We start from the raw sequence: 14,299 nt of genomic DNA on the forward strand, positions 1-14,299 counted from the left end.
AGACATGCATTCATATAAACTCCTACCCCTAAATGAATCGCGATTTGTTTAGCATCTCAACCGATTTGAATCGTCACATATTTGAATCGATTTTCAACCGGCTCGCGGTTAATCGTTACATCCCTATTATATTGTGTACACAGCTTTACATCCAAGCAAAATAAAGCAAACCTACTAGAAAAATATGTCAAGTAGTCAAGCTGTGTTTTTTTATTCTTTTTTAAATAGAAGCTGATCAATGGTGGTCTACCAGTTCTAACCAGCTGGTAGTTCAGCAGGTCAACCACCTAAACCAGCTTGGTCCAAAAAAAAAACAAAAAAACAATATACACTGTAAAAAGTGACCTTCAACTGTTACCTTACTTTCTTTGCGTGAACATTTGGGTGCCGTTATGCAAATCTTCCCACATTGTGTGGTAGATATGTGGGGGCGTGTTAGAACGAGCTGTTTTAGGTAGGCGTGGTTGACTCTTAACTTTTATAAAGAATATCTCTTTGGATTTGAGACTTTAGTCTTTGCAACTTTACAGATCTTCTTTATGCACCAAGAGCTTGTAACACTCCAAAGAGAAAGGAAAAATTTTAATCACATCATATGACCCCTTTAAATAGCATTTCTACTTGATTTAACCAATATAAATTTATTTTTTTGGTATAAATTAATGTATTTAGCTGTTAAATAATACTTTTTTGCATAAAACCACCTAATTTAAATGTTATCATTTTCGGTAACCTTTTGTTTCTAGTGTAAAGACTTTTTAGTTAGAGTTTTAATTAGGAGACTCAAATACTGCCTTACAATGTCCTCTCTCAGCAGTAGGGAATCATTTTTAACAAATTAGTTATCACATCAATTAAATATCACAACTTCTATTACTATTTATCTAAAAAGTAATAGAAAGAATGAAAAAAAAAGAGAATCAAATAATCCTAAATTGAAAATATGGCAGTTAAATTGTCATTAATTGTGTAATGATTATAATAAATGAGTAAAATATTTTAAACGCAGTGAAATAAATCTATTGACCCAAATGCATCTCAGCCTGTCCTAAAGGCCCATGGGTAAAGACAGGGTTCAAAGGGAGTTTAACCCCCCGTGCATCGGCCTTGCAGTGGATGTTGTTCATTTGTTATGGCTGACCCCTGGCTTTGTTCAAGGGGATGTTAGAGTGCTTTCATCTTAGTCCCTAAATATGTTTGAATTGAAAAGGGTTATGATGTATTTATATTGGCTGGAGGAACACAATAGACAGGGTCTTTCTCTTTCCCTCTCTGTGTCGACCCTCCAGCCCAGCTCCCCCAAGCCCCCCTCCCACCCCCCTGTTCAGCTCACACCCGAGTTCACAGACCTTTTGGCTTTCTGTTCATGTCCCCTGCATCTGAGGTCAGAGGAACATTCCATACACCACCTTTTGCTTAGCCGAGTGGAACAGCACCACATCAAATTAGACCAAAAAACACACACAAAAAAAGCCATGAGAAAGTCAGCAGCTAGTTTACGCAGACCTCATCACCTGCCACTAATTAAATCACACATTTATCAGGACATCAGATAATAAAAAATTACAGGGAGCCATAAAAGGCTCTTAAAATTAAACAATTAGGAGCCAAATTTTGTTGACAAATTACGAAATAGTTAATAAACATAAAAAAGTTAAATATTATGGCTCCAATATGTCATTTACCTTAAAGTTTTAATGCATGTTGACACCAAGGATGTTAACTAGAACAATAACTACTAAGTTTTAATAAGCATTCTAATTCCAAGATAATAGGAAAGTTCACACCGCAGCTATAACCATAACGACAAAGAAGAACAAAGTTGTTGGAACCATTTTCAGAAGATTTTTTTTTCCAACTGATGAAGATAAAAACATTGACAGCCAATCAGAATCCATCTGACTTTAAAGAGCTCAAGAATTTTATGTATCAGATGATAAAAATGCAGCAAACACTATATAGTATAGTAACAGAATGTTATGGTCCATTGGTGTAAATGCTAATATAGTTATCTTTATAATTATTGTGCTTGGTGTAAACAGGCTTCTGGTCTAAAACAAAGATATTCTCTGAAAATTCAAATTACAACTGAGCCTCACTATGCTACAGAATGACTAATATTTTGCTGTGACAATCTATCTTTAACCACAAATAATGGTTCATGTTTCATTCAAATCAGACTGAAAAATGGGAATCACAAGGGAATCAGTTGTGAACTCAGTAAGAGCTCTAAAAAATTCAATGACTGAGTACATCTAAATCAAATTGCGGACTAGAGTTTGAGAATGTGAATCTTTTTGACTAATCATTAAAAACAATCTAAGTAATTTGTTTCTGAATTGGACATCATGTGTTTGTTTTTACATAGAGCAGAAAGATATCTGAAGAGATACTTGACGATACCGAAAACTTTTTTTAACGAACTGATACCGCTTTATTTACCTGACTTTCCATCCAAGATTTGAAATTATTGTTGCTTTTTTTTGGGTCGCATTTCTGACCATTTCAGTCACAGTCTGGAGCTCCATTTATGATGCCCTGGATCAGCGCCGCTTGTGCTAGTACTGTTATTTCCATCTGGAGCTACAGGCTGCTTAGGAAAATGCTGACGCATTCTGACATAAAACAGATTAAAAATTTTCACTGTCAACAAACGATATTTTAAGTTAAATATGATCTCTTTTAGTACTGTGACAATGTATATGAACTTTTATGTCAACAGTACTTTTATGTCAGTCGTGCATTACACCACAGCCACAGAGCTGAACTCCCCAGCTAACTGTGCAAACTGAGCAAAAATGCATTTTAGGGAATAACAAAAGTTTCCATCTCAAATGCGCCTGGGGAACACCTGTATGTGGCATGTGTGTAATGATCTGCTTGTGCAAAGCCTGCATAGAAGGGGCATATTGACTGCAATTATTCAGGACACCACCTGCAGTCAGAGGCTATAGCTCCCATGCTGTGCTTTCAGTAGTTAGCGCCCTGTATTTAACGTGTGGGAACGCACATTCTGTCCGTTATCGCTTTATTGTTGCAGACTCTTTCTTTTCTTGTTTTTTCCCCTTTTTTAACTAATTGAATTCTTGACTCCTAAGACACGGCTCGCCCTCCCAGCCTTAAGAGAGAGAGAGAGAGATGAGAAGCAAAATGAATGACATGAATTTCACTCTTTTTTTTCTCCTCTCTCTCTTTTTGCTTGAATGAGGTGGAGCAAAGGGGGGTGAAATTGGGGCGGGGTGAGCTTAGCGTGGTATAGAGGAGTACGTCTCGCTGTACTTTCATACTGAGGGTCATAGGTCACGCTCTCTCCGTTTGCCAGAGAGTGGCATTTTGGGGGCGGTTTATCCAACAATCATTTTCTTTGGAAATTTTCAAAGGCAGTACCCCTGCAACATCTTTGTAGTTGTGCTTGACCAACTCTAAACAAAACAGGCCTCCCCAAAAAGAAGCCTTTCTCGCTTCTCCTTGGGGTTGCTTCTCTTTTTGAAGCTTGCGCCCTGTCCCTTTTCATCCTCCCTGCCTGGTCGCTGTGGGCTCATTGCGACTACTGAGGTAGTGTGTACTGTGCTCTTTGAGCCAGTACGATAGAAGGAGCGCTTCTGTTCAACGTGACGTGGCCTATCCCATCCTAACATACAAGAAGCACAAAATTATCAATATCTGCTATATGGGTTTAGATTCCCTGCATAAGACATTGATTAGCCATGTTTAAAAACTCCCTGGGTGATGAACAGACACAAATTTATGCGCAATTTGCATCGGCCAATGAGGACAGCGCATTTGATCATCCAAGTGAGGCCTCTTCATCTAAACTATAATTAAACAACGTCCGAAAAGCTAAACGAACATAATTCTCTCAAGATCGGTGAGATGTGCATGTGGTATTAACAAGACCAAATTACACAATTCAGGCTAACAATTACACTTCTTCTCTACTTTCTCTGCCATTGAAGTGCTGACATCAAACTAAAATCAGATGAACCTAAACCCCACTTTATATCAAACAAGCTTAATGAACTAACTGACAGACTCTGTGCTGCATGTGTGTGCGATATATGCAAGAGGAAGAGTAGCCGATGTACCTTACATATACTCTGGCTAGAGTTACCCAGGCCTGGATGGATTCTTCCAGACTCAACAAGTCCCATCTTGTCGGTTAAAATCTGTCATGTCTGACACTACAGGAAACTATTTATCACAAGAGGCGCTCCCTACTAATTCTGCATCTAGTGGTAAAAAGGGAACGGCAAAGACTTGAAATGGGATGGGTCAGACAGACACAAGGAGTGAAGGATGGCATGTCCGAAGGATAACAGATATTCAATGTCCAGTGCCTGTGATATTTAGGTGAAATAGTTTAGTAAAAATACATTAAAATTGTACAAATAATAGTAATATAATAAAGAGTCAAACAATACAATAAAAAATGCATCCGTTCAAAAGTTTGGGGTCAGTAGGCTTTTTTAAATGTTTTTGAAAGTTTTAATGTTATGTTCACCAAGGCTATGTTTAATTTGGTCAAAAATATAGTAATACTGTGCAATATAACAATTTAAAATAACTGTTTTTTATTTTTATATAGTTAAAAATGCAATACTTCATATTGCTCGATAACCACTTAATATTTTTGTGGAAACCATGACGCATTTTTACGGATTCTTTAAATATAAAATTCAAGAGCATTTATTTGAAATAGAAATTTTTTGTACTGCCACGATTGATCACTTTACTGCAGCAAAAAAAAGAAAAAGAAAAATTATTTCAATCATTCTGACCCCAAACTTTTGAAAGGTAGTGTATAATAACTTCTTGAAAGGCAATTAATTGATCATCGTCAAATTAAGCAATTAAATTTGGAAGGAAAAGTAATTTGTTTGCCATTGTATTGCCTTCATCTATTTCACTCAGATTTCATATGTAAATATGAACATGAACATGGGAATATATCTGGCAGAATAAAGAATGAAACCAGCTCTTGCTTATTACTTAATCACACAGTTTGCTAAGAAGTTTACATATGGTGATTATGAAAGAGAGCATGCAGGTTAATTGCCATGTAAACTGTTTTTTTAGCTCCAATTAGAGCAACTGAAAGAGTTGAGTAAAAAAAAGAAAAAGAGTTGCTTTCTCCTCTGAGAGCCACATTACCAACTGAACAAGTCATTCCAGGTCCTAAAACAGTGTCCTCGAGATAAAATGTATGCTAATCAGAGGCCATTAGTAGCAATCAGGGCCTTTGCTCACACAGGAGCAGATGAATCAACATTTGGGGTGAGAGTCTGAAGTCTGACATGGCAGACAAAGACTACACTGAGATGGGGGAATGGAGGGGGCGGGGGTGATCCAGGCAAGCTCACGGGTTACAGATCAAGAATCAGGAATCATTTGGGCTGCTGTGAATACCGTTTTTGTTTTTTCCTTCAACATGGCCGCTGCTGTCTCTTTGATATGAGATTGTAAATGGAATTCAGAGCAGAAGAGCAACCCACTGGAGTGAAATGAGAACAATGCAGGGAGCCAGAGTGCCCATTACCTTCGCAATGGGAGAGTGGCCTTTTTTTTGGAGCGGTCTCACAGTTCAGGCTGGGACCGCTAGCCATATGACACCATTTAGGGAATTTCAGAGCTAGCGTTCACATTGCAACATCAGCTGTGAAAGTCATGCAGTCACCGTGGAGTTCTTCAAGTCTGCACAGGACCGGTCCTGTCCACTGCTCGCACGCATTACGCTCTGAAATAACTAGTGAAAAAACTGAGAAGATGGTCCAATATGAAAGAAATAAAATGCTGTGAAAAACCCAGGCGCCTAAAATTGTAAAAGCAATCTCAAGGGCCACTGGCTACGGTTAGGATCAGTGACTGCAAAAAGATAGACGACAGTCAGCCTTGGCATTTCGCTCCGGCCGGAATATCCCACTAACAGACCTTCAGATAACGTTCCTTGGAAAAAACGATGGCAAAAAGGGAGGGAGGGTTACGAAACAGATTAGGAGGGAGGTTAAAAAGAAAGAAATACAATTCAGAGCCTGAGCAAATGGTGGTGGGAAAAAAGAGAGAAGGGCTATATTTTTTTTTTACACGGTTCTTTTGTTTTATACACAAGTGTGATTCTGCATTGGGTTGGAACAATACAGCCCCTAACACCTGAGTGTCAGAGGCGACCATATGCACACTCTTTTCGACATCTTTCTCTCTGTTCTTTCTCTTTTCTTTGTCCCTCACCCCTTCTCTTGGACCCGTTGCTCACTGCAGCGTCTCCTCTCTTGCTCCTTGTCCTTTAGATACCTCAAGCGTGAAGCTGGAACAATTACATTTGCAACACAAGGGCTTCCCATCTATTCCTTCAGGTTTCCAAATTAAAACACACTGTGCAATCACTATTTTGAAACCCTCTCCGTCTACGGTTTCAGCTCTTGACTGTTGCAGGAGTGAAATCAGAACACACTCTCAATTAGAGGACATCTGTTGCTCTTTCTAATTGGTGGAGCTCGAACATACGAAACAGAAAATCTGGAGAGGAAATGAAACTTTTAACAAAACTAAGCAGGCCCAAAAATATCAGCTTTGCTACAGTATGTTCTTCAAAATCAAATAGTGGAAGTGGAATTTTTTTCTTACAACTTGTATGTGCTTTGATTCGATTCCACATGGCCAGAAAATCACAGAGAAATATGCTTAAATGTCTGCTTATAAGTTAGTTCAGAGGTTTTCTAAAAAGTTCAGAATAAATGAATATAATATATATAATAGAAATAAATCTTAAAACATAAATTCAAGTTTTCAAATATAAAATATGAAAAAGCAAAATAATCATTATTGTAATAAATAATTACATTTTTAATTCTGCTTTCTAAACACAGGTTAATATTATGACATTTATCACAATTAATTTATTAAATTGACAGCTAAAAAGATACAGTGTCAACTTAATGAAAAGTAACCACTATCCAGAAAATAAACTACCGTTCAAATGTTTGAGGTTGTAAGATTAAAAGATGTCTTAATGTTTTTGAAAGAAGTCTCAAGACATGTGACTAAAAATACAGCAAAAACTTTTATAAAATGTCTTTAGTGTCACATGATCTTTCAGAAATCATTCTTCTAATATGCTGATTTGGCGTTGATTTGGTTATTATTATTAATGCTGAAAAATGGTTGTGCTGCTTAATATTTTTTTTTCAGGATTCTCTGATGTATAGAAAGTTCCAGAGAACAGCATTTATCTGAAATAGAAATCTTTGGTAACATTATAAATGTCTTTACTATCACTGTTGGCCAATTTAACGCATCCTTGCTAAATAAAATCATGAATTTCTTATGAACGGTAGTTTATTTGCAAGGCATTTACAATAATTTAAACACTTCACTCAATTGTCAATTTTTTCACACTATAAATAGATTGTTATAGGTTTGGTGCAAAGGCATCAAAAAGTATAAAAAACCCTGATTTAGTTGACGACTGTATTTCAAGTCAATTTCATCAACTTCTCCCACCGTCAATATGTGTAAAGAAGTGTGGTCCATTATCTAGGTCCAGTCTTTTTCAGAGGCCTGCTATTTCAGCCATCAAATTGGAGAATTAATGATGTGGATAATCGTCTCTTATTTTGAAACCTAAATTCTTGGCTGAGGAGATGGGGCAGTGGGGATTAATAACTCAGCTGAGTGACTAAAACTGCGTTGAACCATTGCATCTGCTCAAGTAGCAGTGGCTTTCTTCTGGCCTTGTCGTGACAAAAGATGAGAACGCAATGCCGCCACCCCCACCCCGCTCTTTTAAACCCACTGATACATTCATTATTTGCAAGATCTCAAATTCACTTTGATGAAAGCTAAGGTTGATGTTCAGGTCTGTTGGTGATTCATATGGTGAGAAGAACAGAGGAAACCAGTGAGTATGAAGTATGTGGCAGAATCAAACACATAATGTCTAACAAGTGAGACAGCCTGAAACTGGAAGAGCATCACGGATATAGAAGGAAATACAGTGTTCAAAGTTCTGAAATGCTAGGGAAAATGCTTCTGTTTTGCTTAACAATCTGACAGAAAAGTTGAATTGAATTATCAACATTTTGCAATCTTGTGCAAGATGAGCTTTAATTCAAAGAAGATTGCCACAATGATGATGATGATGATGATTAGGATGATCGATGCCATAAATATGGTTGTATTTGACCTAGAAATAGTGCAGAAGCATAAATATTGCCTATTTCTATTTTCATCATAATGTTTCTTGTTTGAAATTATTCAAAATTCTACAATTTTCTGTTTATTTCCAGGTTTAGATTTTGAATCCCAGATTTTACATTAAAATAATTTGGTCTCAGGCAGAATGTTAAAAAATACACTTTTTAAATTATTTCAACCAATAATGAAAATTCTGTCATTATTAACTCACCCTCATATTGTTCTAAACCTGTATGATTTACTTTCTACTGTGGAACATAAAAGAAGATATTTTGAGACAAGTCTCAAAGCTGTTTGGTTACCAAGAGTTTGTGTTCCACAGACGAAAGTCATTCAGGGTTTGAATGATATGGCTTTATCCAATATTGAAAATTAATCAAACACTGGAAGAAAGGTCTTTGGTAGGCTATATTGTAAGCATTACTAAGACTCTTAATCACAAAGACTAGACAAATCTCATGTCACACTCACAACTCAATCATGAGTATAGACTTACCATAGAGATGGACTGATGGCCACCGACCACACTCTGTCATATGTGGGGATTGTATGTAAGCACTGTCCAAACCGATCAGGAGCCAGAGCCCAAATCTAAAATGAAATTACAAACAGTACTAAAATCATGAGTCAGGTAGACATTAACCAGCACTTCTGTTCAAAGCTTTGGGGTTAGTATGATTTAAAAAAAAAAAAAATTCAGCAAAGGTTTATTAAATTGATCAAAAATAAAAACTTTTATATTGTTACAAAAAGTATATTTCAAATAAATACTGTGCTTTTTATTCATCAAAAAATTCAGTTTTGCCATCACAGCAACAAATAACATTTCAAGATATATTACAACGGAAATCAATTATTATAAATTGTAACAATCTTTCACAATATTATCTTTTTTTCTGATCACATAAATGCAGCCTTGGTGAGTATAAGACACTTCTTTCAAAAATAGTAAAAAAATTAGGGTTGCACGATAAATCGCATGCGATATTTAACGCGCATCTTATCAGTAAAGCCGGTTCTGTAATCAGCGGTAAATCTCCATCACCTGCGTGCTTTCACATGGAGCAGCATTAACTACACAGAGCCGTTGTTCACTGAGGAGCTGCGCAAAACCACGTTCATATTCACACGATTACAAGATGCGCGTTAAATATCGCATGCGATTTATTGTGCAGCCCTAAAAAAAATGTTTAATGTTTGATCTTTGAAGTATGAACTTCGGATGTCCAAATACCAAATAGACCTGCCAAACAGTAGCACACTCTACATAGCAGCTTCAAGGCATCCTTGAATATAACTCTAATTTAAATAAATAATTGAGTAAGTGGAACTGAATTGGACTGGGTCCAAATTGACAGATTAAAAGATTTACTTCCCACTGTTGCATACAAACTGTCTCCTGTAACAAAATGTTTCTATATACTGTACATGTCAACTTCAAATTCTACTGAAAGCCACACAGTGAGTGAAAAGAAACCAATGCAAGAAACCTAGTCATGGACATACAGTAGCTACCATATTTACTTAAATTAAAACAAAAGCAAAACATAGAGTGTACAATCTCACCTTTGCAGTCTTGTCTCTGGAGCCACTGACTATCACACCCCCTTTACAGTCAATGCAGTTCACCTCCTGATTGTGACCATAATACTCCACAGAGTAATCACTTCCTCTGTCATGAATAATTATTTTACCGTCACTGAAAAAATTAAAGAAGAGATTAAAAAATTAAAATAAGAGATTCAGAAGAGAAGAGCATTATAGCAAATAAACATGAATGAGATATAATAAAAAAAAGCATCATTGTATTTTAGGATTAACTCATTGGCTATTCCTGATTAATTATAACTCAAAAGTCTTAACAGAATTGAATATGCAGAATTGATGTTTTTCAATATATGCTATGATTTATTTTATATTGTTCTGTACTGAATTTTATGACTGTAAACAAAATGTGTAGTAGTAGTAGTAGTAATAATAATAATAATTATTATTATTTTCATCATCATGTGTTTTAAACAGCAAACTATCCCAAACAATCAAACCATAAAGTGTGGACTCACTGCATGGCTGAACTACTGTAGTTAATATTTTACTATGTTTAAATTTAGGAAATAACTAGTGGCACAATAACAAAAAAAGAGGGAAAACAAGCACATTCCGGTTTTACCATTCAGGTGAAGAATACAGGTCACTGATAGTCTCTGTGTGCTAATTGAAATTACATCAGTTTCTCATAAAAAAAAAAAAAAAAAAAGGTAAAATAGTATTTTATTCAGTGACTATATTATAAGATTTGAAGAAGCAATTCCTTATCAAATCTGTTCATATGATTCCTGACGTGATAATTATAGTAAAACAATAAATAAAATAAAACAAATGACTAAAAAGAACATGGATTTACCCTCCTGCACTGATAAGGTGTGTGTCTGTCAGAGTGAATCTGCACACGTCTTCTTGGTGTCCCGAGAACAGGGCCACTCGATTGTTCTGTAACTTTCCCCCCTCAGCTCTCAGATGGTACGCACTGATGTTTGCTGCCTGAGAGAGATACAGCACATCACAGTCCAGCTGTATCCACGGCAACAAGCTGTGGGCGAACAATCAAGGAATGGAAATTACTCCTACACATGTTTTTTTCTGTAGCTCAATCTGTATCTTGGGGCTTAAGGTGACGAGGAGGATAATAAAAAAAACATAATAATGTCTTGTCCATATTGGCAAGGTCAACTACACACTCTAAGTCAGAGGATAAATGTCTGAAAAAATATGTATTTTGGGGTTGGACAATGAAAGTACGACATCTTCCAACTTACTTTTAAATTCCTTTTTCCCTTCTCCCTTTCAAAGTATCGGTTGGGTCACATTAGCAATTGCATTTTTGCATCTGTATATGGCTAGTTATTTTATAGACAGTTTAAGTTATTTTTGCTTCCAATTTTGATACATCCAAAGTGCAAAATAAATGTGACTGAAGTTTAAAGGACTTAGGCTTATATATAAAGAATATAAAATAACTTACTTAATTTTCCATTTTAAAAGGACTTCTTTACGACAGACTCCATGGATCCAGTTGTGGGACACCCTCACTCTGTCCTTAAGAGGAATAGAAGGACACCTGAAAAAATTGAAGAATGTTTTAGATAATTTGATCTTACTTTAGATAATTGGCAAAATAAAGAAACTGCTGTATTCATGCTCCCCTATATAAGACTGAAAGGACTCTGAAATTATACGCTGCTTCTTTATAGGTTTTCAGAATTTCCTTCAAGCAGACAGTGTAGACTGTTTAGCAGAAATGCACACTACATATATAAATTATTATATCATAGATTTAAAAATAAACAGAGCTGTCAACCTGTTTGTTCGTGTGTCATTTGTGTTAACAATATAGTACAAAAAAATTGTAATAATTTTAGCTGGTGTAAGTGAGCTTATAATACAAATGTTTTTGACTTGGCACTTTCCATAAAAAGGACACAGCACCGCATTTGAAACTTGTCTTTTAACTTCTCAAATAATGGTCAGTTAAAGAAAGTGCTTAACCTGCAGAAAATGTTGACCAACAACCTCAGGCAGTCAAACAAAATCCAAGGGTCACAAAGGAGTTTCCCCCATTCTTGGTAATAAGAGGAACGGTTTAAGAATTTTACCTTTAATTTTTGTAATAACAAATGAATAGAATTATATGATAACAGGGTGCATGCAAAATGTAAGACATATCCATATTGGTCCTCAAAAAATGTTGCGGCACATCAAAGTTCGTTTTCGTGGAAAGTGACTGAAGTGCTAGTTCAATTTGGTCTAATCTAAACAATTATACGAAGAAAAACAGGTTGACTACAATCCAACATCCTATTCATCTGCTTATAGATATATTACTTTTCCAATTTGTTGTCTTCAGGCCCCTCTTACGTAGATTGCACCTGTAAACAAAACCCACGTGACTAGCAGCGTAAGAACGGAACTGAATATCAACATACGCTGTTTTTATTACGTCACGAATTCTATGAATGCCCGTTGCCCTACGCAGTCTACGTAGTTCTGTTATTCTATGCGTAGGCCGAGAACTATTAGCTAGCAACACAGCTAGTGTATCTCAAAATCCTTACAAATCTATTCCTTGTCGTGTCATGCCAGTGTTAATAATGTCTTTAGCTATTTTCCTCCAAACAGCGTCTCTGGAGATGAACATGTAGCTTCTCTTGCACGCTTGTGAGAGGCGGCAGAGCGATCTGGGATCCAGGTAGGAAAAGACGAGGAAGAGCACATCCTCGGGTAACTGAAACAGAAACATTAAAGAAAGTGCTTAACCTGCAGAAAATGTTGACCAACAACCTCAGGCAGTCAAACAAAATCCAAGGGTCACAAAGGAGTTTCCCCCATTCTTGGTAATAAGAGGAACGGTTTAAGAATTTTACCTTTAATTTTTGTAATAACAAATGAATAGAATTATATGATAACAGGGTGCATGCAAAATGTAAGACATATCCATATTGGTCCTCAAAAAATGTTGCGGCACATCAAAGTTCGTTTTCGTGGAAAGTGACTGAAGTGCTAGTTCAATTTGGTCTAATCTAAACAATTATACGAAGAAAAACAGGTTGACTACAATCCAACATCCTATTCATCTGCTTATAGATATTAGGCCTACTTTTCCAATTTATTGTCTTGAGGTCCCGCTCACGTACTGGTTGCTCCTGTAAACAAAATCCACGTGACTATCAGCGTAAGAACGGAACTGAATTTCAACGTACGCAGTTTCTATTACGTCACGACTGCGGTGAATACGCGTTGCCCTACGCAGTCTACGTAGTTCTGTTATTCTATGCGTAGGCCGAGAACTATTAGCTAGCGACACAGCTAGTGTATCTCAAAATCCTTACAAATCTATTCCTTGTCGTGTCAAGCCAGTGTTAATAATGTCTTTAGCTATTTTCCTCCAAACAGCGTCTCTGGAGATGAACATGTAGCTTCTCTTGCACGCTTGTGAGAGGCGGCAGAGCGATCTGGGATCCAGGTAGGAAAAGACGAGGAAGAGCACATCCTCGGGTAACTGAAACAGAAACATCGCGGCTTCTTCTCCAGATCAGCGCCTTTCCTCTTTTCTTTATCACGCTGTGTCTGCCTCCACTAATATGAAGCGTATTACTGAGAGGACACTCGTCGGTTTGACGCAGGAATACGCAGAAGCCCATGTTTTTCTCAAAGCGTGTAGTCACAGTAAGCGAAGGAAGCCATCACAACCAGTAGAGTCACGTGATTGACTAGAGCCAGTGACTTAAATCCATCCGGTTTTCTGCGGTACCGTTTATTCAGGCTGTATGTATGAACAGTCGCTGGAGCTCTTACGGTTTTTTAAACTCCTGTTTCTGTTGATTATGATGATTCTCTCTCTCTCTCTCTATTAATTATTAAATAAATTGAAATGTACTTTATAAATACTGTATTAACATATGAAAAATAAAAACATTCTGAAAAGGAAAAATATCTTCCTTTTTCCAAAAACAAATGCAAGTTGCATAATATTTGGGGATGCATATGGCATTAGATTGTAAAGAATTTATCTAGGCCTAGCCTATATAATTTTATATATATATATTTTTTAATTACAAGCATTGAGGACTTTTTCAGTGACCCCATTTCTAGTGTAAAAAAAAAAGTTAAGTATGCACTTTTCACTTTTTACCATGCAGAATATAGAAGTTCACAAAGAGCATATAACATATTTCTTATAGTGGTTTGGTCAGTGATGAGCATGATAAGGATTATGATTCCTTGGAAATGTGAGTTTCATTTCTAATGCTGTCTTTTTTTTATTTAAAAAAATAAATAAAATATCTGAATAAAAAAGACGCAGCCTGGTTTCAGTATAAACAATGTGTTTTCTAGCTCATGAGATTACTGCAATAAAAAAAAAAAAAATTTAAAAATGAATCTTAAAATGACCAAATATAATAAGATTAGTCATTAAAAATTTTACTCAAACCTCTCCCTTAATAAGTTGCATGCACAGAAAAAAAACATTGAAAATTAATTTGTATTATTAAAAAGAGAGGTAGAAAAAATAGATCATTTAGATGTAATTTCATTTATTTAGTAGTCAAAG

The 14,299-nt window shown here is 36.2% G+C and overlaps 1 protein-coding gene across 3 annotated transcripts in view; it reads right to left on the reverse strand.

Annotated features, from left to right (window-relative positions):
* The window catches only part of LOC107707737 (F-box/WD repeat-containing protein 4-like), a 28,250-nt gene extending 14,800 nt beyond the window's left edge, over positions 1–13,450 (reverse strand). For all 3 annotated transcript variants that reach the window (XM_016511845.1, XM_016511837.1, XM_016511828.1), the window contains exons 1-5: positions 13,077–13,450; positions 11,213–11,308; positions 10,595–10,780; positions 9,757–9,889; positions 8,687–8,781 (exon numbers count right to left, since the gene is read on the reverse strand). In XM_016511845.1, the coding sequence (XP_016367331.1) occupies positions 8,687–8,781; positions 9,757–9,889; positions 10,595–10,780; positions 11,213–11,308; positions 13,077–13,261 (695 nt within the window). In that variant the 5' untranslated portion in view covers positions 13,262–13,450. The remainder of the gene's footprint in view (positions 1–8,686; positions 8,782–9,756; positions 9,890–10,594; positions 10,781–11,212; positions 11,309–13,076) is intronic.
* Between the last annotated feature and the right edge of the window lie 849 nt (positions 13,451–14,299).

The sequence above is a fragment of the Sinocyclocheilus rhinocerous genome, unplaced genomic scaffold, assembly GCF_001515625.1.
Source record: "Sinocyclocheilus rhinocerous isolate Xijiao unplaced genomic scaffold, SAMN03320098_v1.1 scaffold1243, whole genome shotgun sequence".
NCBI lineage: Eukaryota > Metazoa > Chordata > Actinopteri > Cypriniformes > Cyprinidae > Sinocyclocheilus > Sinocyclocheilus rhinocerous.